The 26,320-nt window shown below is 42.9% G+C and overlaps 1 protein-coding gene across 1 annotated transcript in view; it reads left to right on the top strand.

Annotated features, from left to right (window-relative positions):
* Positions 1 to 10,942: 10,942 nt before the first annotated feature.
* The window catches only part of ppp1r1c (protein phosphatase 1, regulatory (inhibitor) subunit 1C), a gene marked incomplete at both ends in the record, with an annotated part of 36,761 nt that continues 21,383 nt past the window's right edge, over positions 10,943 to 26,320 (top strand). The window contains 2 exons of the mRNA XM_080728235.1: positions 10,943 to 11,023; positions 25,920 to 25,980. Of these exons, the coding sequence (XP_080584361.1) occupies positions 10,943 to 11,023; positions 25,920 to 25,980 (142 nt within the window). The remainder of the gene's footprint in view (positions 11,024 to 25,919; positions 25,981 to 26,320) is intronic.

The raw sequence follows: 26,320 nt of genomic DNA, 5'->3' as shown, positions 1-26,320 counted from the left end.
CCATTTTATGCCCATATATGGAGATATCTGTCTATCTGCGTCCATTTTATGCCCATATATGGAGTATCTGTCTGTGCCTCCAACTGTGTTGCAGACACAGTGCCGGTTCCCCCTTTAATGCAAACCTCATTATACCTGTTGTCATAGGACCCGTTTTGAACATCTGTTTGCCTGTGTCCATTTTATGCCCATATATGGAGATCTTTGACCATCTGTTTGCCTCTGTCCATTTATGTCCATATATGGAAATATCTGTATCTGTCTGTCTGCAATCCATTTTATGCCCATATATGGGGCATTCATTTTATGCCCATATATGGAGAACGCGCGTGCCCGTGGGACGAACGGTTCTCGAGATACGCGGATTACATACATACATACACACTCACACACTCACAGAATTTTTTGTTGACTCATGTGACGTACGTGATGTCAGAGCCTTTTATATATGGAGATATCTGTCTATCTGCGTCCATTTTATGCCCATATATGGAGTATCTGTCTGTGCCTCCAACTGTGTTGCAGACACTGCAGAATGCAAACCTCATTATACCTGTTGTCATAGGACCCGTTTTGAACATCTGTTTGCCTGTGTCCATTTTATGCCCATATATGGAGATCTTTGACCATCTGTTTGCCTCTGTACATTTATGTCCATATATGGAAATATCTGTATCTGTCTGTCTGCAATCCATTTTATGCCCATATATGGGGGCATTCATTTTATGCCCATATATGGAGAACGCGCGTGCCCGTGGGACGAACGGTTCTCGAGATACGCGGATTACATACATACATACACACTCACACACTCACAGAATTTTTTGTTGACTCATGTGACGTACGTGATGTCAGAGCCTTTTATGAAGTGATGTCACAATGAGTCAGAGCTTTCGCCGATTTCCTCCGGAACAGCCTGATGTGGGTCCATTTTATGCCCATATATGGAGATATCTGTCTATCTGCGTCCATTTTATGCCCATATATGGAGTATCTGTCTGTGCCTCCAACTGTGTTGCAGACACTGCAGTTATAGTTCTGGGTCCATTTTATGCCCATATATGGAGATATCTGTCTATCTGCGTCCATTTTATGCCCATATATGGAGATATCTGTCTATCTGCGTCCATTTTATGCCCATATATGGAGTATCTGTCTGTGCCTCCAACTGTGTTGCAGACACAGTGCCGGTTCCCCCTTTAATGCAAACCTCATTATACCTGTTGTCATAGGACCCGTTTTGAACATCTGTTTGCCTGTGTCCATTTTATGCCCATATATGGAGATCTTTGACCATCTGTTTGCCTCTGTCCATTTATGTCCATATATGGAAATATCTGTATCTGTCTGTCTGCAATCCATTTTATGCCCATATATGGGGGCATTCATTTTATGCCCATATATGGAGAACGCGCGTGCCCGTGGGACGAACGGTTCTCGAGATACGCGGATTACATACATACATACACACTCACACACTCACAGAATTTTTTGTTGACTCATGTGACGTACGTGATGTCAGAGCCTTTTATATATGGAGATATCTGTCTATCTGCGTCCATTTTATGCCCATATATGGAGTATCTGTCTGTGCCTCCAACTGTGTTGCAGACACTGCAGAATGCAAACCTCATTATACCTGTTGTCATAGGACCCGTTTTGAACATCTGTTTGCCTGTGTCCATTTTATGCAAGTGATGTCACAATGAGTCAGAGCTTTCGCCGATTTCCTCCGGAACAGCCTGATGTCAACAATCAACCCCGCATAAGGAGATTCCGAACGTTTCGCGCCGGTTCGGGAAAACCACGCGTCGGGTCGGGTCGAGACCCGGCACTGCACTCCGTGCCGCGGCGGGGAACGCGCGTGCCGAATCTGAAGCCGGTGGGACGAACGGTTCTCGAGATACGCGGATTACATACACGCAGACAGACAGACAGACAGACACGCAGAGACTTCTCGCATTTATAGATAGATGATGATGGAGACCACTTAAAATTCAAATTAACACACACAGTTGAAAGCATACGTTCACTCCCTCTTTCATTTTGTGATTTCAATCTCTTAAAATATTCATTGTCTTTGCACTTACAGTACGTATCCTGGCTAATTTGCTTGGCACCATAGCTGCATTTGACAACTTTTCCCTCCAGATCAGGGGGCAGCTGAAGCCATAGTGGAGCAATCGCTGGTGTAATTTGTTCTCTGAAGAAACCTATCCATATTTCCCTCTCATCTATTCTCTGACATCTTCTGACTGGTAATGTAGCTCTGGTCCATAGCGTCACCTCCCGCATCGCTCCCGGTGACGCTCTGACAGACCCGTCGGGAAACGGCTGGACTCGAGATTGTCGGCCCCTCCGAGCGCTCAATACCAGTCAAAATAAACAAAACCCTTTCTCTACTCACCAAACCAAAGGTAGTTTTGCGTTGTTGAAAGTCTATTCTCCGCGGTGGTAAACCTCTCAGCACCCCACCTACTCTGTAAAATACATTATTTTTGTCATGAAATAAAACGCACACACCTCAGGCCACCTAGCGGCCACCACAGATACAATGGTTCACAACCCGGAAATAAGCGGCGGTCGAGTTGGATGCACTTTATTTCATGCCAAAAATAATGTATTTTACAGAGTAGGTGGGGTGCTGAGGGGTTCACCACCGCGGAGAATAGACTTTCAACAGCGCAAAACAACCTTTGGTTTGGTGAGTAGTGAAACGGTTTTGTTTATTTTGACTGGTATTGAGCGCTCGGAGGGGCCGACAATCTCGAGTCCAGCCGTTTCCCGACGGGTCTGTCAGAGCGTCACCGGGAGCGATGCGGGAGGTGACGCTATGGACCAGAGCTACATGTAGTAATGTCAGAGCATTTGAAGAGCACCGGGGACAGTCTATGTAGGCCATGGGTATTCAACTGGCGGCCCGCCGTCCAAATGCGGCCCGCGGGGACCTTCCTTGTGGCCCCTAGAGCAAGTAAAAAAAAAAAAAAAAAAAAAAAAGATTTTGAAAAAAAAAAAAACCCATCTCAAATCGTTTTTTTGTGGAGGCTAATGAACGTTAGAGGTATGGTTTGCGCGATATGAAATGTGAGCTTCATCTTACCATTATTACAGTAGGCCTAATCCCTAATCATATTCAAGTGAAGTGACTCCAGTCAGAGCACTGCAGCAGAATGGAGTGTGTGTGTGTCTGCGACCCACCTGATCCTCGTTGAGCATCGTTAAAGCATCAAAGAAGGCAAATGTGTGTGCACTGTCAATAAGGTCGACATCTACTCTAAGATAGCATCAAAGCCAGGTTGGCCATCACTATGTGATGTAGTTAGCACTTGGTTTTAAACAAGGAAGCATGTTTACAGTTGTCAACTTGTTGAACAGAAATTAAGCACATTAACATGAAAAGTATTCTACTTGAAAAGTATTCTGCTTTGCAATGTAGTTAGATGAAAATGTGGTTGTTTGTGAAAACGTAGTAACGAAAATGTGATCGTGCCCGTTGTTTCAAGTGTACATTAGATTAATAGCTGGGGGGGGGGGGTTACGTTAGTGCGGCCCCCGGCCCCTTGGGTTTCTGTCAATGTGGCCCCCTGTGTGGAGTTTGCATGTTCTCCCCGTGTCTCCTAGGGTTGATACCCTCACAAAAACATGCACGTAATCCTGGTCTCAATAATGCCTCCCCCTGGCCAGCCGGGGCGCCTGATGGAGGGGAAAGGAACTGGTTGGAATAACGTGTTCCTTCCACGCGCTACGTCCAAACCAGGGAAATCTCCACTGTCAGGTGAAAAGAAGCAACTTGGACTCCTCATGCATAGAAAGAAGCATGAGGTCAGTCCGTTGTCTCCCTTGGCGCGGCAGAGGGAGAGCAGAGCCCAGGATTACATAGGCAATTAGCACTGGGTGAAAAAATGGGTTACAAAATTGTGGGATAAAAAAAATATTAAAAAAAAAAAAATGTGGCCCCCTGGACAATTTAGTTGAATACCCCTGATGTAGGCCCTACCTACATAGACTGTAGGGTTATGTAAATGTATACCTCCCACCCACACACATAAACAGTACTGTATATATTTGTGTTGCATATTACACTGTTGTTGTTTTTTAAAGCCTTCCATGCAACTTCATAAGAGGCTTTCAATGCTAGCTCACCATATCTAGCTTACTGTCTCATCAATGTCTGTTGACCGCTGAGAGATCTTAGACTAACTTGGAAATATTCCACAGGCTTTTCTTTTGCTTGTGTCTTAAGCGACTATGGCGTGCCTCCAAGTGACAAACAGAGGAAAATTGGAACGCCAGGTTGAAAGTGGTTACATTGCAGTGTGCGTGTGCATGTGTTATATAGTACCTAGAAGAGTATATGGATTGCTTCTACAGCAAGTGATGCTGCAGCTTTGATGGCTTCATAGATAGGGGGTGGCCGTGGCTCAGGGGGTAGAGGGGCCATCTTGGAATCGTTCAATCCCTGGCTCTTCCTGGTTGCGTGTTGATGTCGAAGCTTCAGCAAGACACTGAATCCCTAACTGCTCCTGGTGAGCAGCTTGGTGCATTGTATTGTTTCCTCCATCGTCAATGTATGAATGTGTGAATGTGAAATACATACGCGCGTGTGTGTGTGTGTGTGTGTGTGTGTGTGTGTGTGTGTGTATGTGTGTGTATGTGTGTGTGTCTGTGTGTCTGTGTGTCTGTATTAGATAAATTAATTAAATAAAATATGGATCTCTAAATCCATAGTTAAAATAAGACAAAGAGCCAAAGGACGTATCTTTAGATTGTTGTATTGAAGAGAGACAGACAAGGTAGACAAAGCAGTGGGCTGCCATAGTGGTAGCTTTCTAATCTCTCTCCCCAACCATAGCGGTCAGGTCGAGAATTCTCTCTCTCCCAAAATGGAAGTTTAACATGTATATAAAGAGTACAGTTATGACAGTAAGAAGTCGTGGAACTTATTCATTTGTTCCCATATCATAACAAGGAAGTAGTAGGAACTCATTGATTCGTTCCTATATCATAACAAGGAAATAACAGTTAGAAGGTGCCACGTAGTGCTGGTTATTTTCCACCACTCGTGACTTATACAGTATATCATGATTTCATAGTCTAAAGTTATTATGACCTGCAATCTTTAGCCTGACCCTACAGTATCCGACCAAAATGTGGTCTCATACTGTACGTTCAGTTCATATATATATCTTATATGGTCATATGAGACTCAAACACAAACATAGAATTATGTATAATAATTCATATCTAACAATCTATCCTTTTCATTTTTGTATGAGGTTCATATGACCTCCATATTAAACATTTTATCAGGGTAATAATAATAATAATATTATGAAGACAAATTTCGAAAAGGACTGTAATATATTTTTTTTTAAAAGGGAACTGGAATAAATCCTTAAAGTTTAAAGAAATGTGACACATCATTCATCGTTTCTTACAGATGAATGAAGACAGAATTAAAATTGAATAAACAGATAAAAATAAAGAATAAAGAATGAAAAATGAAAAAAGAAAATATGAGTTGATCGGATGACCATTGATCGGATGATGATGATGAGGATGATGATGATGACGATGATGATGATGAGGGTGATGATGATGATCGGTGGGGCTTGGAGAGACGTGAGGGAGGAGGACGCAGGATGCAGTTGATGTGGGGCCGGTTCTTCTGGGTCTCGGTCGTCTTCTCAGGTGATTCCTAGGGGGGACGAAGGACTTGGCCAGTTTACTGTTTTCAAAACAATTTAGTTCATCATGATAGTGTTTGTACTACACATGGCATCAACAACAGTGCAACAGAATTCTCACCGACAAGGCACGATTTTTACATCGTGCCGCTGCGGTTGATTGGCTCGTGCACTGGTCTGACCGGGCCTCAGGTCGTGGTTCGTCTGCACCCCATCTCCGTCAGGTGGTTTTCAGTTGACCCGATTCTCCTCCTTCCCCACACTGCCTTCCTCCTCTCTCCGTCAGCGTCAGCCCATGAAACAGAAATATTTCAAATTAAGTTTCAAATAAATCTTAAATCGATGAAAAACCAAATTAAATAAATTAAAATCAAATCAAAATGAAATTAAAATCAAAATGAATCCTTAAACACTCCCCTTTTGTTACAACTTATAGTTGTGACATAACAGTTATAATAAAATAATTTAAATTATTGAAATCAATGAAATGAGCTTTAAATCATACACTACAGTACAGTACAGTAGCAGCTTGGGCACAGGGGAGACAAACAGTTGAAACTGTCAGTGATAAGTAATACGCCTCAGGGGCGAGAAGCGACCTTGTGTCCTTCTCAACAATGGGATCTAATTTGGTTGTTATGGTAACCTGGGACATGACGTTCCCAACAGAGCTTTATGGGTAATGGAGTTTTAACAGTAAATGTATTCATAACAAGACTGGATAGAACCAAAACAAAATACCATAGACAGTAAACAATCAGAACGTTTACGAAAAATAGGAGAAAGGAAAGTCTAAACAGACATGTTCCCAAAACAATTCTCTCACACACAGACCATCTGACCTTGAAGGCTCCAGGTGGTTTCTAGCAGACAGTCAAACAGACGCTGCACTCAGAAGTGCACACACACTCACATACTGGGTCAGAGACACAGAGTTGGGGGGGGGGGGGGGTTGACAAGATGAGGGAGGGGGGGCGGCATGCACGCCCGCACACTCTCTCAGAACACCACTCACACGCACTTCCCCAAAATTCGTGCACGCCCTCACACATACAGTAGCCTACGGCAAACTCATTCTCACAGAATCCATTCATCACATAAATGAAATTATAGTATAATACACAGCCAGAAGCCTCTGGAGGTTTTAAATCTTAACGTTACAACATATTATATTAATTTAGGCATCAATAATTTTAGTTAGTTATTCTTAATCTTAAATCTTAACTTTAATTTCTCAGAGACATTTTAAAATGTCTTAAAAGTATTTAATATTACAGAAAACAGAACTGGTCAGTAACATAGTCAAAGATAAAAATATTGTTTCTCAATTTCCAAATGGCTGGGCCAAGCCATGAAAGTGAGAGACCTAAATAAACACAGTATTATCGGTACAGTGAACTGATAACTAAACACTCCGCTGACTTGCGGAGGACAAATAACATCCAACTGTACTATACAGAGATTCTGCCTGGGTCTACAGTGGGGATAACTGTACTGGGTCTACAGAAAAACTGCCTGGGTCAACAGTGGGCAAATAATGACCCTTCATAGGGTCCAGACAAACAAATAATGACAAAAACAACTGTACCGAAAAAAGTTAAAGTTTGAAAATCAGTATTGTCTCTTCCTCCTCATCAATGAGAGAGCGAGAGCACGAACCAGAGAAATAGTTTAAAATAGAATAGGGATTGTGTACACCTCCCTGAAACTTTGTAAGATGAAACAAAGAGTTACGACCATTCGGTATCTATAGATAAGGGTTAATTTACGACGCGTGTCAAACCAAAACATTATTAGGAGCTATCGGACTCCTCCAGACGGAGGGAGAACATCATTCATATTTAATTAATTATCATTACATTAACATCGTTAATTCAAAATTCAACAGACACGACACGTTACGGGGACTTAGTAAATATGTACTTATCTTAATCACTTAGGAATTTGCCGATGCGCAGAGATCCAGGAGGTGCAGCCGGGCGGTGGTGCATCGGTGGAAAATCCAGCCTTTCGTCACGGTCCGGTGCTGCTCCTGGATGTCTACGCGGTTCCACATTAATCCAAAACTCAGATAACACTGTTGTCTAAATAAAATCCTTTGTCTGAAAATACAGCAATTATAGAGATTTTCCTGGCAGCTGTTCTTTTAAAGCGTGTCGGGAGCGTTTTGGCCAGCCCTGGTGAGAGAAGGACCGTACAGTACCGGTTCCTCAAGTCCCCCCCTGGCTGGTCAAACGCACCGCAGCTTGACCATTCTCGAAGGACCATTATTATTAGATAAATTATTAAAGATAAGTATGGATCTCTAAATCCATAGTTAAAATAAGACAAAGAGCCAAAGGACGTATCTTTAGATTGTTGTATTCTTGAGAGAGCAGACAAAGAAGACAAAGCAGTGGGCATATCATCCTAGTGGTATGCTCGATAATCTCTCTACCCACCCTAACGGCAGGACAGAGGATTCTCTCTCTCCCAAAATGGAAGTTTAACATGTATATAAAGAGTACAGTTATGACAGTAAGAAGTCGTGGAACTTATTCATTTGTTCCCATATCATAACAAGGAAGTAGTAGGAACTCATTGATTCGTTCCTATATCATAACAAGGAAATAACAGTTAGAAGGTGCCACGTAGTGCTGGTTATTTTCCACCACTCGTGACTTATACAGTATATCATGATTTCATAGTCTAAAGTTATTATGACCTGCAATCTTTAGCCTGACCCTACAGTATCCGACCAAAATGTGGTCTCATACTGTACGTTCAGTTCATATATATATCTTATATGGTCATATGAGACTCAAACACAAACATAGAATTATGTATAATAATTCATATCTAACAGTCTGTCTGTGTGTGTGTGTGTGTGTGTCTGTGTATGTCTGTGTGTGTGTGTGTGTGTGCCACATAACATAATACTCTACAGTATATGTGGCATGTCTACACAGTACACATACCTGACTGTATCTATCAGACCCAGGCTCGTGCACACATCGACATCAAAGGGGGGTTGAGCCCCTGCCATTTTTATCATCTGTAAAAAGTGCCTTCTCCAGACCATGAATGCAGTTTTTACTATGGTGAAAGAAACGCAAATGCCCTCTTTCCAGTGCCTGTGAAGGCATGCATTCAAAATAATTGCCTTGTCCAAACTCTCCTGAACTTGAATGTAGCATTGCCCTCTCTGTGTAGAATTCCATGCCGTTACGCCACATCTCCAGTATTGACTTGATAATGCTTAGTTCAGTGTGGTATCAAGCACCGACGTGTGAGCTTGGAGGTCTGCTATTTTCAATATTTTCACCAAAAGGCCCTTTTTAGAAATTGTAGCCCCTGCCTCTCTAACATTCTCTGCACGTTCCTGATCAGACCATCACTAAAGCACCACACACACACGTTCATTAATGCACGTTCACACAAGCAGTTTATTTTGCTTGTAAGACAAATCTGAATGAGCTTTGGTCTATTGTCAGTTTGTCACGGTTGCAGCTTTTAATTAACTCTCTCATTCTCTCTGTATCTGTCTTCCACTCTCTCAGCAACTAGAGGACAATTTGGCTTTTGTTTACATAATCCTTTTACCCAATTATGCCAGGACAACAATGGTCTCAATACAAAACAAAGAAAAACATTTGGATTCCGAATTAAATCATGGAGGTTGTTTACCAGCCAGTTTATTTGCAATCTAGAATCACACTGCGAGAATAGTTATAGATTCCTGCGTCAAACGATTTCTCAGCAATGGAATATAATAACAAAATATTATGTTTCTTCCACTCTTATTGATTTATTTTGAGCTACACAGTATTCACTGGCACCTGTAAATGAACTTTTGCCAAATTCATTTATTGTTCCAGAAGCCTTTGCACCTTGCCAAGAAAACATTTAGTTGAGACAATATGAGGTTCTAGATTACTATGTATTACATTACTACAGGGTGTACTGTAATCAGATCCTTCTCCCTTGCATGGTGTAAGTTCTGTATCTTGTCTGCTGGCTGCTGTTTTCCTCCTGCAGGATTAATGGTGTAATATTGTGTACTCATGAGTCATGACAAGAATACAAATGTTAAGTCTTCCATTTTATCAAACAGCTTATTGAATAAAACACAAAAGCGAAACGGAACACACAATTAACACCTTGTCTGAGATCTGCTTCCATAACTGCTGAGCACAGAATCATCAACGACTTTGAGATACTATCAGGTATGTTCTAAGTGCAAATAGTATGTTTTGTAATAAAAATCCGTCCCGTGTCAGGCGCAGGGTGTCAGGTATCAGAGCCCAGCGGTTGTTTGATCCAGGGATTCTCAGGCACCGAGGAGATCAATAATAATTGATAGTGGCAGCCAAGCTGACAGTTGGGACACAGATGAATACAGCCCTGCTGTTGTCATTTCACAGCTTCATCTTCACCTTGTCCCAAAAATTAGATGTCACTCTTTTCTACGCAATATGCTCACCATCAATAAAACATGTCAATACACTATATTTGTCTCTATGACTCAAAAGGTATCCTGCATGCGTCAGTGAATTACATAACCTGAGGTGCAAGCGTGACTGGTGTATGTGTTCTGGACTGTGTATGTGCGCGCATTAGTACATACTGTAAGTGTGCATGTGTACACATGCATCCATGTCTTTAGCCTCACTCAACCCTCTGTGGTGAGGAGGAGGAGGGAGGGAGGGGGGGGGGCACATTAGCCCGGTGCTCAGACAGCCAACAGAGATAAAGAAGGGGGTGGCGGGGTGGGACTTATAGTGTGAGAGCGAGGTGGGTGCAGCCAATGAGAGGCAGAGAGGTGGTTCCAGAGTGCAGAATGCCCTTGCTTCAGCAGCACCGAGAGCCGGCAGATACGCAGAGATAAAGCGTGAGAGAGGCTACACTGAAGAACGAGAGGCTGTCACACCAGCAGGTGCTCAGGATTTAAAAAAAGAAAAAAAAAATAGAATAGAGAGAGAGAGATAGAAAAAGAGCAAGAAAAAAAGGCCAATTGGGAAAAGTGAGTTCAGGGAAAATTTGAAAATCAGGAGAAAAGAAAAGTCTAGATAGAACAACCAGCATACTCCTCGTTTACACCCCGGGGGAGAACTATTGGACCAAAAGCCCCATTTTTATCTGCTTGTTTCAGCCACTGTCACTGAAAACCCCCCCTCTCCTCCTCCCTCCCCTACGGACCCTCCTGGCTGATATACTCTACTATCCCACGGGACCACCTCCTCCTCTCTCTCCAGTCGCTGAGGGACAGTGCCACCATGGAAACCGGCAGCCCCAGGAAGATTCAGTTCACCGTCCCCCTCCTGGACACCCACCTGGACCCGGAGGCTGCCGAACAGGTAAGATGAGGGAGATGGGGAGGAGGAGGAGGAGGAGGAGGAGGAGGAGGAGGCTGGAGGTGGCAAGGGAATGAAAGAGGAGAGGATGGAGGAGGAGTGCATTGTGATGAGATGGATTTATTGGTTTTGTGGGACCATTAGGTCCATGATGGCTACTGTTGGTGTTGTGAAAGAAAGAAAAAAGTAAGAAAACTCATAGATTTTAATAGGAAAAGTATTGTGGAAACAATTGTTTTCTCCTCCTCTGCGTGTTTAAGATGAAACACACCACCTGCTAGATATAGACAGTTATTCCACCAAACATCAGCAGAGTTAAACCTGGTTGGGGGCAACCAGTCCAGAAGTGCAATAAAATAAATCTCACTGTTTTGGCTGTTCTGCAGATAATACAGTGCAATATGCTCTTCTGGAAAGCTGCTTCCCCAGAGTATTCAAGGTCTTGCATTTATTATCCTCTCTCATTTTAATTAAGACCCTTGTTGCAGCAGCTCTGAAATGAATAAACAGAATGTTACGGTATCAACACATGTGGAACACAGCATCAGTGCTAACAGCAGGAATTAGAACCCCCATTGATATGTTGTTGTTTTGGTTGACTGGATTGACTGACTGCAAGGACACCGCTTGCATGAGTCGCAGAGATATACAAAAAACTGATGTGCAGTTTACTCTGCATATTCAAGGTCAAATTAGATGGCATCAAAAATGTAGGCTGTAGAACTGTGTCCAGTCTATTAATTAACTGCAATATGAGCCTAGTATGAGGGCTTTGTAAAAAATTAAATATCTTATTATAGATTTAATTAGAGGAGGACTAAGCCACTTAAGGCGAACTATAGCAATGATTCAATACATCCAAAGCTGCAGCTTTTTAAGATCCTTGTAGCGGGGCTTGGTGATATATCCATAATATCGATACCATGACATGAGACTGGAGACTGGGACTTGGGTTACTATCGTAATATTGAGCTATAGTTGTTTTAAAGGCTGCCTTACAGTAAAGTGAATTTTCTCAACTTTCCGTAGACTGTTCTAGCTGAGTGAACAAGGAATGCCTCCTTTTCCTTGGTCGTCACATTGTCGCTGTTGGGTGGAAACCTTGTATGTCCAAAACCGTAACTTTTCAGGAAATGGACAAAATAACTTTTGTTCCTTAAAGGCACAAGCTCTTGTTAATACTTTTCATTGTTTCACAGAGAGACTTAAAACCTGGTATGTGGCATGTAATTATCAGTGAAAATGTCCCACCTTGCATTATCGTTAATTTAGATTAATTGGGTACACTGCTCGACAGCAACCATGTCCACTCCATATGACTGATGATCATTTCATGAAATGTTCTTTTGTGAAAATATCTTCTGAATACCTTGCCTAAATTATTGTCACATCATTGATATTGATATACTGCACACACACACACACACACACACACACACACACACACACACACACACACACACACACACACACACACACACACACACAGGTACACGTGACGTATATAGGTATTCAGTAAAAAGTATTGTCATACCACACCTAGGAAGGCTTAATATACCCAGTGTCACATCTTGACATGGAGCAAAAAAAGCACCTCCCAGTAGGTGCTGTGAGGACAGCTGTGAGTGAACAGCTTGGGTGTGCTAAGGGGGCTGTAATGAGGGACGTGTCCCATTAACTCGCCTTTCTAAAGATACTATGAATAGGACCACCATTCATTATGAAAGATTCTGTATCATCTCTCTGTCTACAGGTCTCTCTCTCTCTCTCTCTCTCTCTCTCTCTCTCTCTCTCTCTCTCTCTCTCTCTCTCTCTCTCTCTCGATGTAGGGGATATCTATTATAGGTATGAAACATCAAACACATTAGAAACCGATGGCTAACAATGCCGATTTTCCACATTTGCATATTTGATTATTTCTGGGCACCTGCCACCTGACCTGATAATGCAGTGCAAAGCATAATGTTATCAGGCTGGTTGCTGTTGCCAGAGTTGAGAACGAGCCACCAATGTCCAGTGCATCCAAATGGGCATATGATATCTGCCACAGACGGACAGCATCTGCATGCCACAACTTAAACTTTATACTGTACATGTATAGTCTCTCTCTCTCTCTCTCTCTCTCTCTCTCTCTCTCTCTCTCTCTCTCTCTCTCTCTCTCTCTCTCTTTCTCTCTCATATATGAATATCTCTTGCTCTACTTTTTCTCAAGGATATCAGCACTTTCTGTCTCAGAGGGACGGTGGATATTAGGGTTTGCAGTTTGCACTGTGAAATTGTTTGCCAGGTTGTGTGTGTGTGTGTGTGTGTGTGTGTGTGTGTGTGTGTGTGTGTGTGTGTGTGTGTGTGTGTGTGTGTGTGTGTGTGTGTGTGTGTGTGTGTGTGTGTGTGTGTGCGCGCGCGTACGCGCGTCATAGACAGACGGACAACAAAAGTCATAGATAATTTGAACTTTCATCCAGCGTTAAATTATGGTGGTTGGTGAGGGTACTGGTGTGAGTATAAGGTTAAGGTGATAAAGGCTTTGTTATTTAACAGAGATTGTCCACTACACACTGTGTCACAGATGCAATAACCTGTACTATATACATTCAGTAACTGCTTCATCACAAATGAGGAAACTGCACCTGCGAGTAACACAACTTCCATTCCAGGCCTGAATAAACATTAAAGTATTATCTGTGTTATTCACTTTATTACACATGTATGTAGAACATAGACTGGGTAATCATCCTTACTCATAGCTTCAATCCACGCTTCATTTCCCCCTGATTGGCAACGATTAAACAGAGTGGGGGGGGGGGGGGGGGGTCACCTGGTAAGACTGCATGCATGCCACATATCGTCGTTGTCGGGTGTAAACCGTGTATGTCCAAAACCATTCGTTTTGTATTTATCATTTTAAAAATGTTCTAAACTAGTGAAAATAGTAGATCTACAAGCACACAATGCCTCGCATCTATGTGCTTGTAGATCTGCTATTTTCACTAGTTTTGAAATAGTCTTGTGTGATGAACCAGGGCTTTACTTTACGGAAAAACGTACAAATTTGAAACTTGGAGATATGAGGTTTATGCCCGACAGTGACGATATTAAGGATATAGTCCTTTCTGCTGCAGCAGCTGGCGCATGTTTGAATCCAACTTGAGGCTGTTTACTGCTTGTCATCCTCTCTCACACTGTTCCTGTCTCTAACCTGCTTCACTGAAGAAACGTACAAAACCGGTGCCTCTCAGAAATGGGATTGAGGGGTGTACTTGTATGCTCTGATGAATACACCTGTTGGTGAAACGTCTAGTCTTTCTCATTAACAAATGTCTGTGTGCCCAGAACTCATTTTGGTCTGTTCATATACTCAGTCTCAGACAGTATATGTGTATGCAATCTTTTCTTCTTTTTTTTTTACCTTTATGACCTAGCCTACATCTGATTCTCAGCAGAAAGAATATGGTGGCCAAGGTGTCCTTCTTTGTCCCTTCCCTTCCAAAAATAAATGTCCCTGACATTAACTACTAGACCGCTGGATGTGAGCAAGTGACAGTGCTGGTGAGGCTTGAAGCTTGTTAGTGTGACTTGGTTAGGATGTGGAGCTTGTCAGTGTGCTCTCATGTAATAGGCTAATTATTAGATGCCTGTAGCCTATAAGAAGGTATGGGAGTGTGTTCATGTGAAGTAACTATGGTGGCTGGGTGAGTTGGTGAGCATATGTATATTTGCACGCATGCACGTGTGTGTGACATGTGTGTGTGTGTGTGTGTGTGTGTGTGTGTGTGTGCGTGTGCGTGTGCGTGTGTGTGTGTGTGCGCGCGCGTCTTTCTTTCTTTCTTTCTTTCTTTCTTTCTCTGTCACTCTCTCTCTCTTTGTCTATTTTGGCTGACAAGCATGCTGAATTCATCAGAGGTCCTTGCGTCCAGCCCAGTGCTGACCTGTTCCTCCACAGCCAGCTGCAGACAGCTTCCCTTTTTACCTGCATAAAAGAAGGAATTCTATTTACCCCTGTGTCTGTAGACAGTCTCAGACACAAGAGAGTTCTCTTCTCATTTCTCAGCCTGAAAAGGCGTGACCAAGGCCGCTGGCCGCTTGCCACCTGGAGTTTGCCCCACTTTCTTCTTCCTTTTAGACTTTTTTCATTTTTTTAATCTTTTTTGTTCTCCTGTTCAGATGTTGAGAGACAGCACACCTAGGGCAGAGAGAGGAGAGACAAACTGGGCTCCATGTGACTCAAAAGGAGCATATGGTCTACTCTATGCACTAAGTGGCTGAGCCGTCTGCCACCTTGGACCTTTGACCTAATTTTAAGACCGCTGTGACCCAACACTAAGTGTGTGTGTGTGTGTGTGTGTGTGTGTGTGTGTGTGTGTGTGTGTGTGTGTGTGTGTGTGTGTGTGTGTGTGTGTGTGTGTGTGTGAGTTTGTCTAGCTATACTTATGGGGACTAAACGCATGTTCACACAGTCACCTGCAGGGGACCTCTGACAGTGTGGGGACAAAATAGTAGGTCCCCACAACGGTTAGGTTTAGGTTTAGGGCCTCCCTGTCTTCCTATTGGCAGGGCAGTTCCAGTTCGCAGCATGGTACCGTCTCGAAACTTGGTGTCTGGACTTAGACGGCCAATATGGACGAGCTGTAATTGTTGAAGCCCCGCCCCCTCTTACAAGTCTGTTGATTCCGCCCGCCCTAAGGGCGAGAAGCGACCGTCAGGTTCTTTTAGGTTATAAAAATGTTAGATTTAGCCTTGATTTGTAGGCTTACTTAAATGTGAAATGCTGTTGCACACCCAAAATAGTTGTATGCAGTGTTGCACTGATGATTCAATGTTTGCGCGCACGTCGCTTAACACCTACTCTACAGGAGTTAACAGGTCAGACAATGGTGCATTGATATGCATACAGCATTGTCTCTTTGTTAAATCATCCTGTTGTGACACTAAAGCGTTTGTAAACGTTGTGGAGGTGTGAGCTTGGGTGTTATTTTTCATCGATCCATGTCCCCGCACACACAGGGCGGCTTACAGAGGCGTGACTCAGAAAAGATACAGGTCAGGACAGTGTGTACACTTATGACCAGACCAATGCTACACTGGTACTATGCATGTGTGTACACTGTTGGAGCCAGACACAGACAGAGAGGCAGAGAGAGAGGCAGAGAGAGAGAGAGAGAGAGAGAGAGAGAGAGAGGCAGAGAGAGAGAGAGAGAGAGAGAGAGAGAGAGAGAGAGAGAAAGAGAGAGAGAGATGTGTGAGTGCATGTACTGTATGTTGTACAGATGCTGCAGTGCACGTACACTCCCAGCTAGGGGCCCTCACCCATGCTTCAGTAATCTCTGAGTTTTGACACTTCCCCCAGCAGGGTGCATCAGCCTCTGGGGAGGACTCTGTGTCCATCAAAACACTCTCTCTTGAGGTGAGGCCCACACCGGAAAAAACATCCACTGATCCACAACATAGACAAGACCAGAACCTTTTCAGCTTTTCAGTTGAAAATAATTCTGAGGACTTATTGAAAATTGCTGCGTCTTTCCAGTGAGCCAGCATGCACAATATCAGTACCCTGACTCTGTTTGAGTCAGAATGGTCTAAATGGCCCCTGATACTGTACCTTCGCAGTGTTTCATTCAGCTCTTCTTATCTTGCGAGGGCTGGAGGAAGGGACATGACTGCACTTAGGGTCGCTGAGCATTCAAGTGTATCGAGAACAACTGCTACTCCCATTTTCTGCCGTTTATATTCAAAGCTTTACTCTCCCCCTTGCCACTAATTTAAAGTCATGTAATCTCTGGACCATGACAGTGTAGTGTGCAGGGAAATGTAGTCCCCCAATCACAATTGCAGCTATAAATAGGCAGTCCAAAAAACCTGCGAGGAGCTAAACTAATTAAAACACTGTATTACGTGCACAAAAATAATTTCCTGTCTACCTATTGTACTATCAATGAAGTCAAAAAGCCCCCAAAAATATCTTAACAAAAAAAGACAGTTCCCAGCGAACTATCATAACGTGCAAACAGAAAATGACACTCCCACTCTCACCCCCTCTCTTTGTTCAAACCCCCACAGGTGAACATGGTGAATACCAAATACCACCAGTCACAAATTATAAGCTCCTCAGCTACGCTTAACACACTCAGCAATGTTCGGAATTCGTCACTCAGTATGGAATATGAAAAATCTGATTGAGCTGCGTGCATGATTTGCTCCATTTTGTTCAAAACGGGCCACTCCTGCAAACTTTAGATGTCAATGTTAGCCAAGATGGAATATGAAAAATCTAACAGATCCGACACATGCTGGCTTGTGGTGGACATTTTTGTCAAAATTAAATCTTTGCCATGGACTATGAGTAGACAAACACATAAAGAGTTAACCCTAAATGACCATAACTCTGTGAGTTATAAATGGAACCAAATGGACCCACAGAGTTATGGGGTCCTTGAAAATAAAAATGTATGAGAACCACTACAACAGCCTTTAAGAGTTTCATAGTACCATAAATCAGTGTTATACATATTCTGAAGAAGACCTGGAGACATTCAGTAATTGGGTGGGTCTCATGATCAAAATAAGAATGCCGTGTACAGACATATTGATGACACCTGGTTTTGATCACATGACGATAGAGATAATTTTTGTGGAATTTTGATAAAATCTGAAGGAGTAATATAAAAACTGTGGGAGGACGTTAGCCACGCTTAGCCAGACAATATCACATTTTCTTTGCAATGGCAGATTCGTCTTCGTTCTACTCCTCCCGCCCAACATCCCCGTTGACAGGTGCCGCCCCAGCCGCTATACCGGTAGGAGTACATGCAATGACCAATAGCATCCTCTCCCCGGCTTCCCTCCCCCGAACACGGGCCAATTGTGTTTGCATAGACGCCCGACAAAGCAACCAATAACAACCTCCATGGTGGTAGGCAGGGACTTTACCACTTTACCACCCAAGCGCCGATTTGTGTTTTTATCAATGATGCTTCCCCAGTTTTTAAGGACTTTGCTGCGCAGTTAGGATGATGGACTGTGACATTTAGAGGAAATGGTATTCCTCTATTACTGTAAAGACATTTTACACCCGAGACAACCCCCCCCCCCCTCTCCTTCAATCATGCCATGACAATTAAGCCCTGTTGCCGGGGAGGCCATTTTCCAAGAAACAGTTTTCAGAGTGGACTTGATTATAGAAGAAGAGATATCACGCCATGCATACCATGCTGTAAATTACGGCAATCCAGTCCTGCTTAGGTGAAAACATGGCTTGAATGGAGAAGAGGCAAAGCTGTGCTCAGGGATCAATTGTACACCTAGACATTAGACGGGCTAATTTAGATTCCATTTGGACCTTTTATTGTCATTTCATCTCTATTCCCCCGATGTGTTCCGGACTGAAGCTTCAAGCTACCTACTTCTTTAAAAGCCTCCTCATTTAAATAATAGAAAATCACTCCCTTGATGTTGTTACAGCTCCCAGACACAGTGAGAGTAACGGAGAACATAATAAGGTTGATAAGAAGAAAAGCAGATCTACAAGTTCACAACGTCTCATGATGCTTTCAATGAAGCAGCATAATCCAGGGTTTATATGAGATAGCTGCTGTGGCTTTGATCACCACTCAGCCTCACGTTCTCATGTCGCCCTTCTGAGATTTAGCTCTTTTTTAGTTCTGTGTGTATGAGTGTGCATGTCCACCGATCCATTAACCTCAAGCGATTAAATTACAACTCGTGTATCGAATCGATATCTGACACCCGCCCCCATCCAATACATTTGGAGTCGGTGAGAGAAAGGACAATTGAGAGCCATGTCACTGAGGACATAACAGGCGAAGGAGAGTGAGATAGAGTGAAAGACAGAGATACGTGTGAATGAGACAGGGAGGCGTAGTTGTAAGACTGATACTGAGACATTAAGAGACCCGGAAATCCCTTCCCAATTTAATGTGTGACCGCACTGTAAAGTCCTGAGTGTTAATTTAAGACATGGGCCCTTTATGTGTTCTCGGGATTTTGCAGTCTGGAGACGGAGACACAGAGAGAAGGTCACAAGAAAAGTCCAGCTCAAAGCCCTGTGGATAATGCATACTATTCAGTAGTAAGCTATTGCATGGGAAAAGATTCCATGAGGAGATTTATAATGGCTGTGTGCTGATATTAGCCCATACGGTACCAAGATCATATTTCATGTGACATGATGAAAGATGAGAAATCACAAGACATAGATGGATCCACTTTTCTTTTTTCCCCCCTTTTTACAGGGAGAATAATTGGCCCACTGATTACTACACAAGGGAGACTGATTTTTCTGTGCTGCACAGCATGTCCTTCTTTGCCTGATAGCTTCATACTGTATGGCTGCAGCCTTATAGAACCCAATGAGGAAATAACACTTGCTTTTTGCAAACTTCTTCAGTTTGATCCTGCATTTCTAATCGTAGTTAGTTTAACTTAAAAGGTATGTTAGCTTGCACATGCCTTTCAGTCAATTAGTTCAACCACCTTTTATTATATATTTATTTATTTATTTATTAATTTATTTATTTATTTATTCGTTAATTTTTTAAGTCAGTGAAAAATGGATAAAGCAACATTTCCTTAATCATTTGAAGGCTATAGCATCCCTATTCTAGGGCAAACATTCAGGGAACATAGACGATCTACAAGCTCACAACACTTTGCAACAGCGATCTGCCTTTTTCACCAAAGATGTTAAAACAGAAGAAACTAGAAGCAGTGCTCTTCCGAGCACAGGTCTCCACCAGGCCGTGTGACCTGGTGGTGCTACTGTATAATAGGCCAATGTAAAAAGGGTGGCATATGTTCTTCACCATAGATCTTTCATGGAAATCGGACACTGCATGCATGATTTGAAGCATTGTTTTCCAAAAATGTGTTTTGCTAAAGTCTACCTGCTGGTGGCGCTATAACAGGCCAATGTGAAAAAAGGTAGCATTTGTTCCTTGACCTTGTGGGAATTTCTGTGGCAAATTTCACAGTAATCGCAAGCTGCGTTGATGATTTGAAGCATTTTGTTCAAAAACGGAGCAATCCTGCAAACTTTGGAAGCTAATATTAGCCAATCAGGATGGAATATGAAATATCAGACGGATCGGACTTGATTACATGACTATAGAGATACTGTGTACCGATTTGCGTGATTTTTGGATAAAATCTCAAGGAGTAATATCCAAATATGTGTTTTACATAAGTCCCAAAGGTGGCGCTATAAAAGGCTGATGTGAAAAATGCAGGGCAAAGGTTTATCCTTAGCCTCTAGGGAGTGCGCTTACAAAGTTTGAAACTGATCGGTGGAGTTATAGGTAAAACCACAAATCGGCCTGTTATAGCGCCACCATGAGGCTGATTTAAAAAAAATTAAGTGGCATTTCTTCCTCGGCCTAGTGGGAACGTGTGTGCGCGATTTCATGATAATTGCACTTTGCGTTTGGGATTTGAGGCATTTTGTTCAAAACGGCTCAATCCTACAAACTTTGGAAGCCAATCTTAGCCAATCAGGATGGAATATGCAAAATCGGACAGATCCGTGTTGATCACATGACTGTCGAGATACTGCCTACCGATTTGTAGGATTTTTGGACAAAATCTGTAAGAGTAGTGCACAGAAATGTGTCTTGCGAACATCGGCCACTAGGTGGCGCTAGAAAAAGCCCATTTGAAAAATTTAGGGCAGAGGTTCTAAATTGGCATCCAGGGAATGTGTGTGCTCACTTTGGCAGCGACCGGGCCAACGGTGACTGAGATTAGCTGCACACAAACTGCGAGGACGCACGCACGGACACACGGACGGACGGATGGACAGACACACGGACGGACGGAGGGGAAAACATACTCTCCCCCAAGCCTTCGGCATGGTGGAGACAATAAAGGAGGGGGCCTACTAGACTATGACACCTAGTAGGAACCTGCTGAGAAGGCCAGTGTGTGGAGAAGAGCAGGCGGCACGAATGAAGCCAACAGCTGGAGAGTGCTGGAGTGCCGTGTTCAAGCCTGTTGTATAAACACACACCTGTGACCACATACTGCGCCACACAAAGTGTTTGAAAATGTCAGATTTTTTATTTACAAAAAACGTTTCCAATAACATTTTAGGCGAGAAATATACAGTAACGCCCTCCCTCGAAATATAGGCCTTAATACTGACTGATTTCTTTTTGCCAAGATTAATTATCCGTCTGAATGTAAGGCTGCATATCAAGTGTTTCAGACATTCAGACCTACTTTCAAGTTGTAGTGAAATTGTTATTAATTAATTGGAATATGTGTATAATTTTCATGTTGACATATTTTGTTCAAGCAAAAAGCCACTCGAGGCCACAGTTTTACAGTGACATAGAACAGCTTTGGCACAGTGGCACGACGTGAAGCTATGCGTATTGCTTCATTCTTGCACATTCCCTATACACATAATATCAGTAGACATTCAAAGACGCTGCCTGCCCACCGCACTTTAGGAGAAGGGGCTTTTTGTGTTTTGTTGGCAGAAGGAGCTGAGCTGCATTTTAAACGGAGCGTAGGCTGGCATATTGTGAAGGCTCCGGGGGCAGTGGTATGTGTGTGAGTGAGAGGACGGAGGATCAGGGTGCTGCTGCCTCCATGGTGTCGAGAATAACAATGAATCAGTTCTGCACGGCTATGGATCATTGAGGCTGAGTGACGCACTTGCCGGAACTGAGAAACGAAACGTAGGCTTGGCTGCTTTATCCACTCATAGTCTAGTAGTAGCCTATACTTTTCTTTTTTTTTAAGATGTGTTTTGGGGCTTTTATGCCTTTATTGATAGGACAGTAGACTGACAGGAAACGGGGAGAGAGATGGGGAGTGACACGCAGCAGAGGTAGTCGGGATCGGGATTCGATCCAGCGACACACTGTCAGGCTACACTGAGCCTATGTGGTAGGCGCCTGGACCGGTAGGCCAGTGGGTGCCCCCAGCCTAACCAGTACTTAGTTGACCTAGAGTCCCAGGGTTCTATACTAGCCCCTCACTACACCAAATATCTTCGTGGAAAATAACTGATCTATATGAGCTCACAATGTGTCTCTACGGGACACGTTGTGAGCTTGAAGGCTATTTCCGGCAAATGTTTTCCCCAGAATATAATATATCCCAAATGATAGGCTACATCCCAATTTATATTCATAGCAATCCAATATATACGCTGTATGCTAAAACAACAACAGCATAATTAACATTCACAGTGGCCTCCTGTCTTTCACCCTGGCTGCAGCGCTAAAAGGAAACGAAGCCTCTTCAAGTCTGAATACCCAATTAGGCAGCACTATCGGTGAGATAACACTGTACTGAATGCTTGTTTTTTCCCCCCTTACATATCAATCCTCCAGATTCCTCCTGCACTTACCACAAGTGTCGAGCCTTTTAAAAGATAGCAAAATGCACATTCAATTAGTGAGCTCCCTTGGATCCAAAGTATAAATACAGGCCTAGTATACTGTGTGCATGCATGCACGCGTGCGTGCGTGCGTTTGTGTGTGTCACACTGCTACTGGTCCACTGACTGTCATTGAGTGTATAATAATCGTGCTTGATCTCTGTATGAAACTGCAGAACTCTTTCTGCCACACACACACACACACACACACACACACACACACACACACACACACACACACACACACACACACACACACGTGTCAGTTGAGGACACACAGCCACATCAACTACCCTGTCCACACCATACTGTAACTATAGTTGTTTTAAAAATCTTTCTAACTTAAGTGGAAATCTGTGTCCACAGCACACCTATAATGACGACAATGGTGAACTACATACTGTACATTAGTTATGATCCTTGGTGTGGAAAGCCATTATACATGCATTTTAGCCCTATAGGCTACTTCATTGAACGGGTCCCCCCACAGGTGTCTATACTTGCCTAAAGGGTTCATGTGGTTAATAGTGGAACTCCAGGACCACGCTACAGCCTGTGATGCACATGGCCTAGATTCTATAAAAACATCACTCACTTAAAACATCACACACACTTACTGTAGATGAGTCACTCACACACAGAGAGGGGAGGCAAAATGTAGTGATGAGATACAGCAAGGTGTTCATGGAGGGGGCCAGATAAGACATAACTATTTGCCCACCTGCAGCGATGTAAGGTATGTGTGTGCGCGTGCTGTGTGGGGTAGACAATCAGAGGCGGAATAGCTGAAAATAGCCGATCTACAAGCGCATGACGGAACATAAATTAGGCATAAATTCAACTAATAGTTAAGTGGCAATCCTAACCCTAATTTAAAGCAACGAACAGGCTATCAATAGACAAAGGCCCTGTTACATGCTTCTTTCTTTTCACTTGTTACGGATTGTTCAGCTTCTGAAGACCTGAGAAGCCGGGGAGGGTTAGAGCAGGGAGAGAGGAGATCCACTAGGGTGTGATGGAGTTAAAGCCCATGTAGGATTGTATAAGTTGAAGCAATTTAAAACTTGCTCTAGTGTGCATTGAAAGCCAGTGAAATATGTCAGTCATGGTAGTTTTAGTAGCCTATATGCGGCCTCAGAACTGTCTATTATAAATTCCCTTCTCCAACTTTCTTCTTTTTGTAGACTAGACAAGAAATGCCAGGGGTGTTTTTCCCCGTTTCAGTGCTCATTGAACTCTCCTTCTATCTCTCTCCTTGAGTAGGTGCCTTTCTTGTATGTTGTTTTTCTTTTCTGTTTTCTAAGTAGAGTCGGCAGTCCATTGCCCTTGGTAGAGACAAACAATAAGCAAGGTGAGAAGGACAGTGTACAGAAGGAACCACAAGAAACCTTTAACTATATCAGCACAAAATAAAATAAATAGTCCTAGTTTGACCGTGATATCCATAAACTTCTACCATAAGCTGGGCATGAATTTTGTTTTACGATCTCCCCCCTAATATTTTGTGCTTGAAAGATGAATATAAAGGGATATTTGGATATTACCTGAGGATGCACAAAGTGTTTATGTTTTCTCATTAAGACGTCACGAATAAATAATCAAATTCATTTTACAAACCATTGAATTATGTTGTCATTTGCATCATAACGGCTTAGCCTCCTCCATTATACACCTTCAATTTCATTTGTAAACTGAACAGATGCACACTTATACTACAAATATTGACATTTAGAAACGCCTTTAATATGCAGCATGGAAACAATGAACGCCGTTGGCCTCATTGATATTCTCATGGCGCACAATGATATGAGTATTTTCGCATTGTGCTTGGCTGTCACCGAGGATGAGGCTGCTTCCTAATTGCGTGAGCAGCTTTTAGAATGATGCATGGAGGACCAGAGCACACATGACATTTAGCATTAGTAAGCAATCCTGTCAGCTAGGTCCAGCTATGCTATGTGTGTGTGTGTGTGTGTGTGTGTGTGTGTGTGTGTGTGTGTGTGTGTGTGTGTGTGTGTGTGTGTGTGTGTGTGTGTGTGTGCGCGCGCGAGTGCGTGCGTGCGTGTGACACTATTTGCTCGTGGAGTTGTTCGCCACTCCTATCCTGTCACTACACATAATTTATGTGTGCAGAGGAATGCTAACGTGTGCAATACTTTTCAACATTTTCATTGTCTTCTGTACTTTTATCTTCATACTGAATGGAAATGTGTGCATGATGTGGGTGTACGTACATGTATGTAATGTAATTTTCGCATGCAAATGGCTGTTTATTTACATAGCAGTTTCAGTTAGCAGTGAAAAGGAAATGTATTGCTCCGGTGGGCAAATGAAAAGTAATGGTTCACCACAGCACTTCTTACATAAATGTTTTATTATGACCACTCTGAAATAACAACAGTTTATTGGTTTCAGCTTTGACTTTTAAGGACACATGGAATCAGGGGCACCCCTGACAGGATAGAACAAAAATAAACCCCCGTGGGAAAAGGCCAAATTCTCAGTTGAACAGAAGTATTATCACTATAATGTAACAGATTGTGTGGGAGAGATGGAACAGGGAGACGATGACATGGGATGAAACAAGATTAATTTTTTTTGTTGCAAGTACTGTACTGTATGTGTTATGCTTTAGTACACTGAGCCAAAAGATAAACATACAAGTACTGTAACAAAACATCTCTACTTCCTTCTTTTGTAGATAAGGAGACGCCGACCCACACCTGCACATTTGGTAGTATCCAAGGTAGTTTATGAAGAAAAAAAAAAACAATCTACAATCAAATCAATACATCAATCAATTAAATAATCAATCAATTAACACCATTCTGATTTAAGTATAATCCCTATCTTTTTGGGGGGGCTCCTGTATTTTTACAAACACCAGCACTTGAACATCAAGTGAAGGTTAAGTGTGACAGTGAGAGATGGAGGAGGGATGAGGATGACCTGAGATGTGTCCAGATGAATTTGAATGCGTTATGTTGCAGGTCCATGTAGTACAGCAGTGGTTCTCAACCAGTGGTCTGGGGACCACCAGTGGTCCTTGAGGGGGTTCCAGGTGGTCCCCAGCTAAATGATAGAGAGTTGGTAACTAATTCGACCCTTATAGATCTGAGAGTGGGGGTTTCATTTTACACTCTCAAGAGTTAAATTGTTAAACGTGGGGGTAAATTACTTAATTTACACAAAGTCAACACAATTAGAGAACGTAGAATTTTTATTTTGATCAAAGTTGGTCTGTTATCTCTCCTATGGTACCACATCACCATCATCTGTAGTATGGAATTGTGGACAAAATATTATCCAACGATAACAAAATATTCTAAGTTTTGGGTCTGAGAGGCCGTGGTCCGTGGCTCAAATGCTGAATAAATGGACCTTGGCGTGAAAAAGGTTGAAAACCACTGTAGTACTTATGTGGTAGCTTAACATTGAGCAGCTGACAGATAAACATCATCACTGTAACAAAATGTCTGCCTTTACTGCCTTCTTTTGTAGATTAGGAGACGCCGACCCACACCTGCAACCTTGGTAGCATCCAGCGATCAGTCATCACCAGGTGAAGTACTTGGAACACACAATAACTCACGCACGCACGCACGCAGACACACACACGCACACAGACACACGCATGCACGCATACAGACACACACACACACACACACACACACACACACACACACACACACACACACACACACACACACACGCACACAGACACACGCATGCACGCACACAGACACACACACACACACACACACACCACACACACAAAGCACAATCACACAGTGTGATTTGGGAGGCGTAATACTGTAGCAGAGGGTGGGATGTCTGTTGAATTGCGTTGCTTTCAGTAGATCCAGAGATGAAAATAAATCCACTAGGCATAATACACTCGC

This window comes from Nannobrachium achirus (assembly GCF_963921795.1).
Source record: "Nannobrachium achirus genome assembly, chromosome: 6".
Classification (NCBI taxonomy): domain Eukaryota; kingdom Metazoa; phylum Chordata; class Actinopteri; order Myctophiformes; family Myctophidae; genus Nannobrachium; species Nannobrachium achirus.
This window is presented reverse-complemented; position numbering and strand designations above follow the sequence as displayed.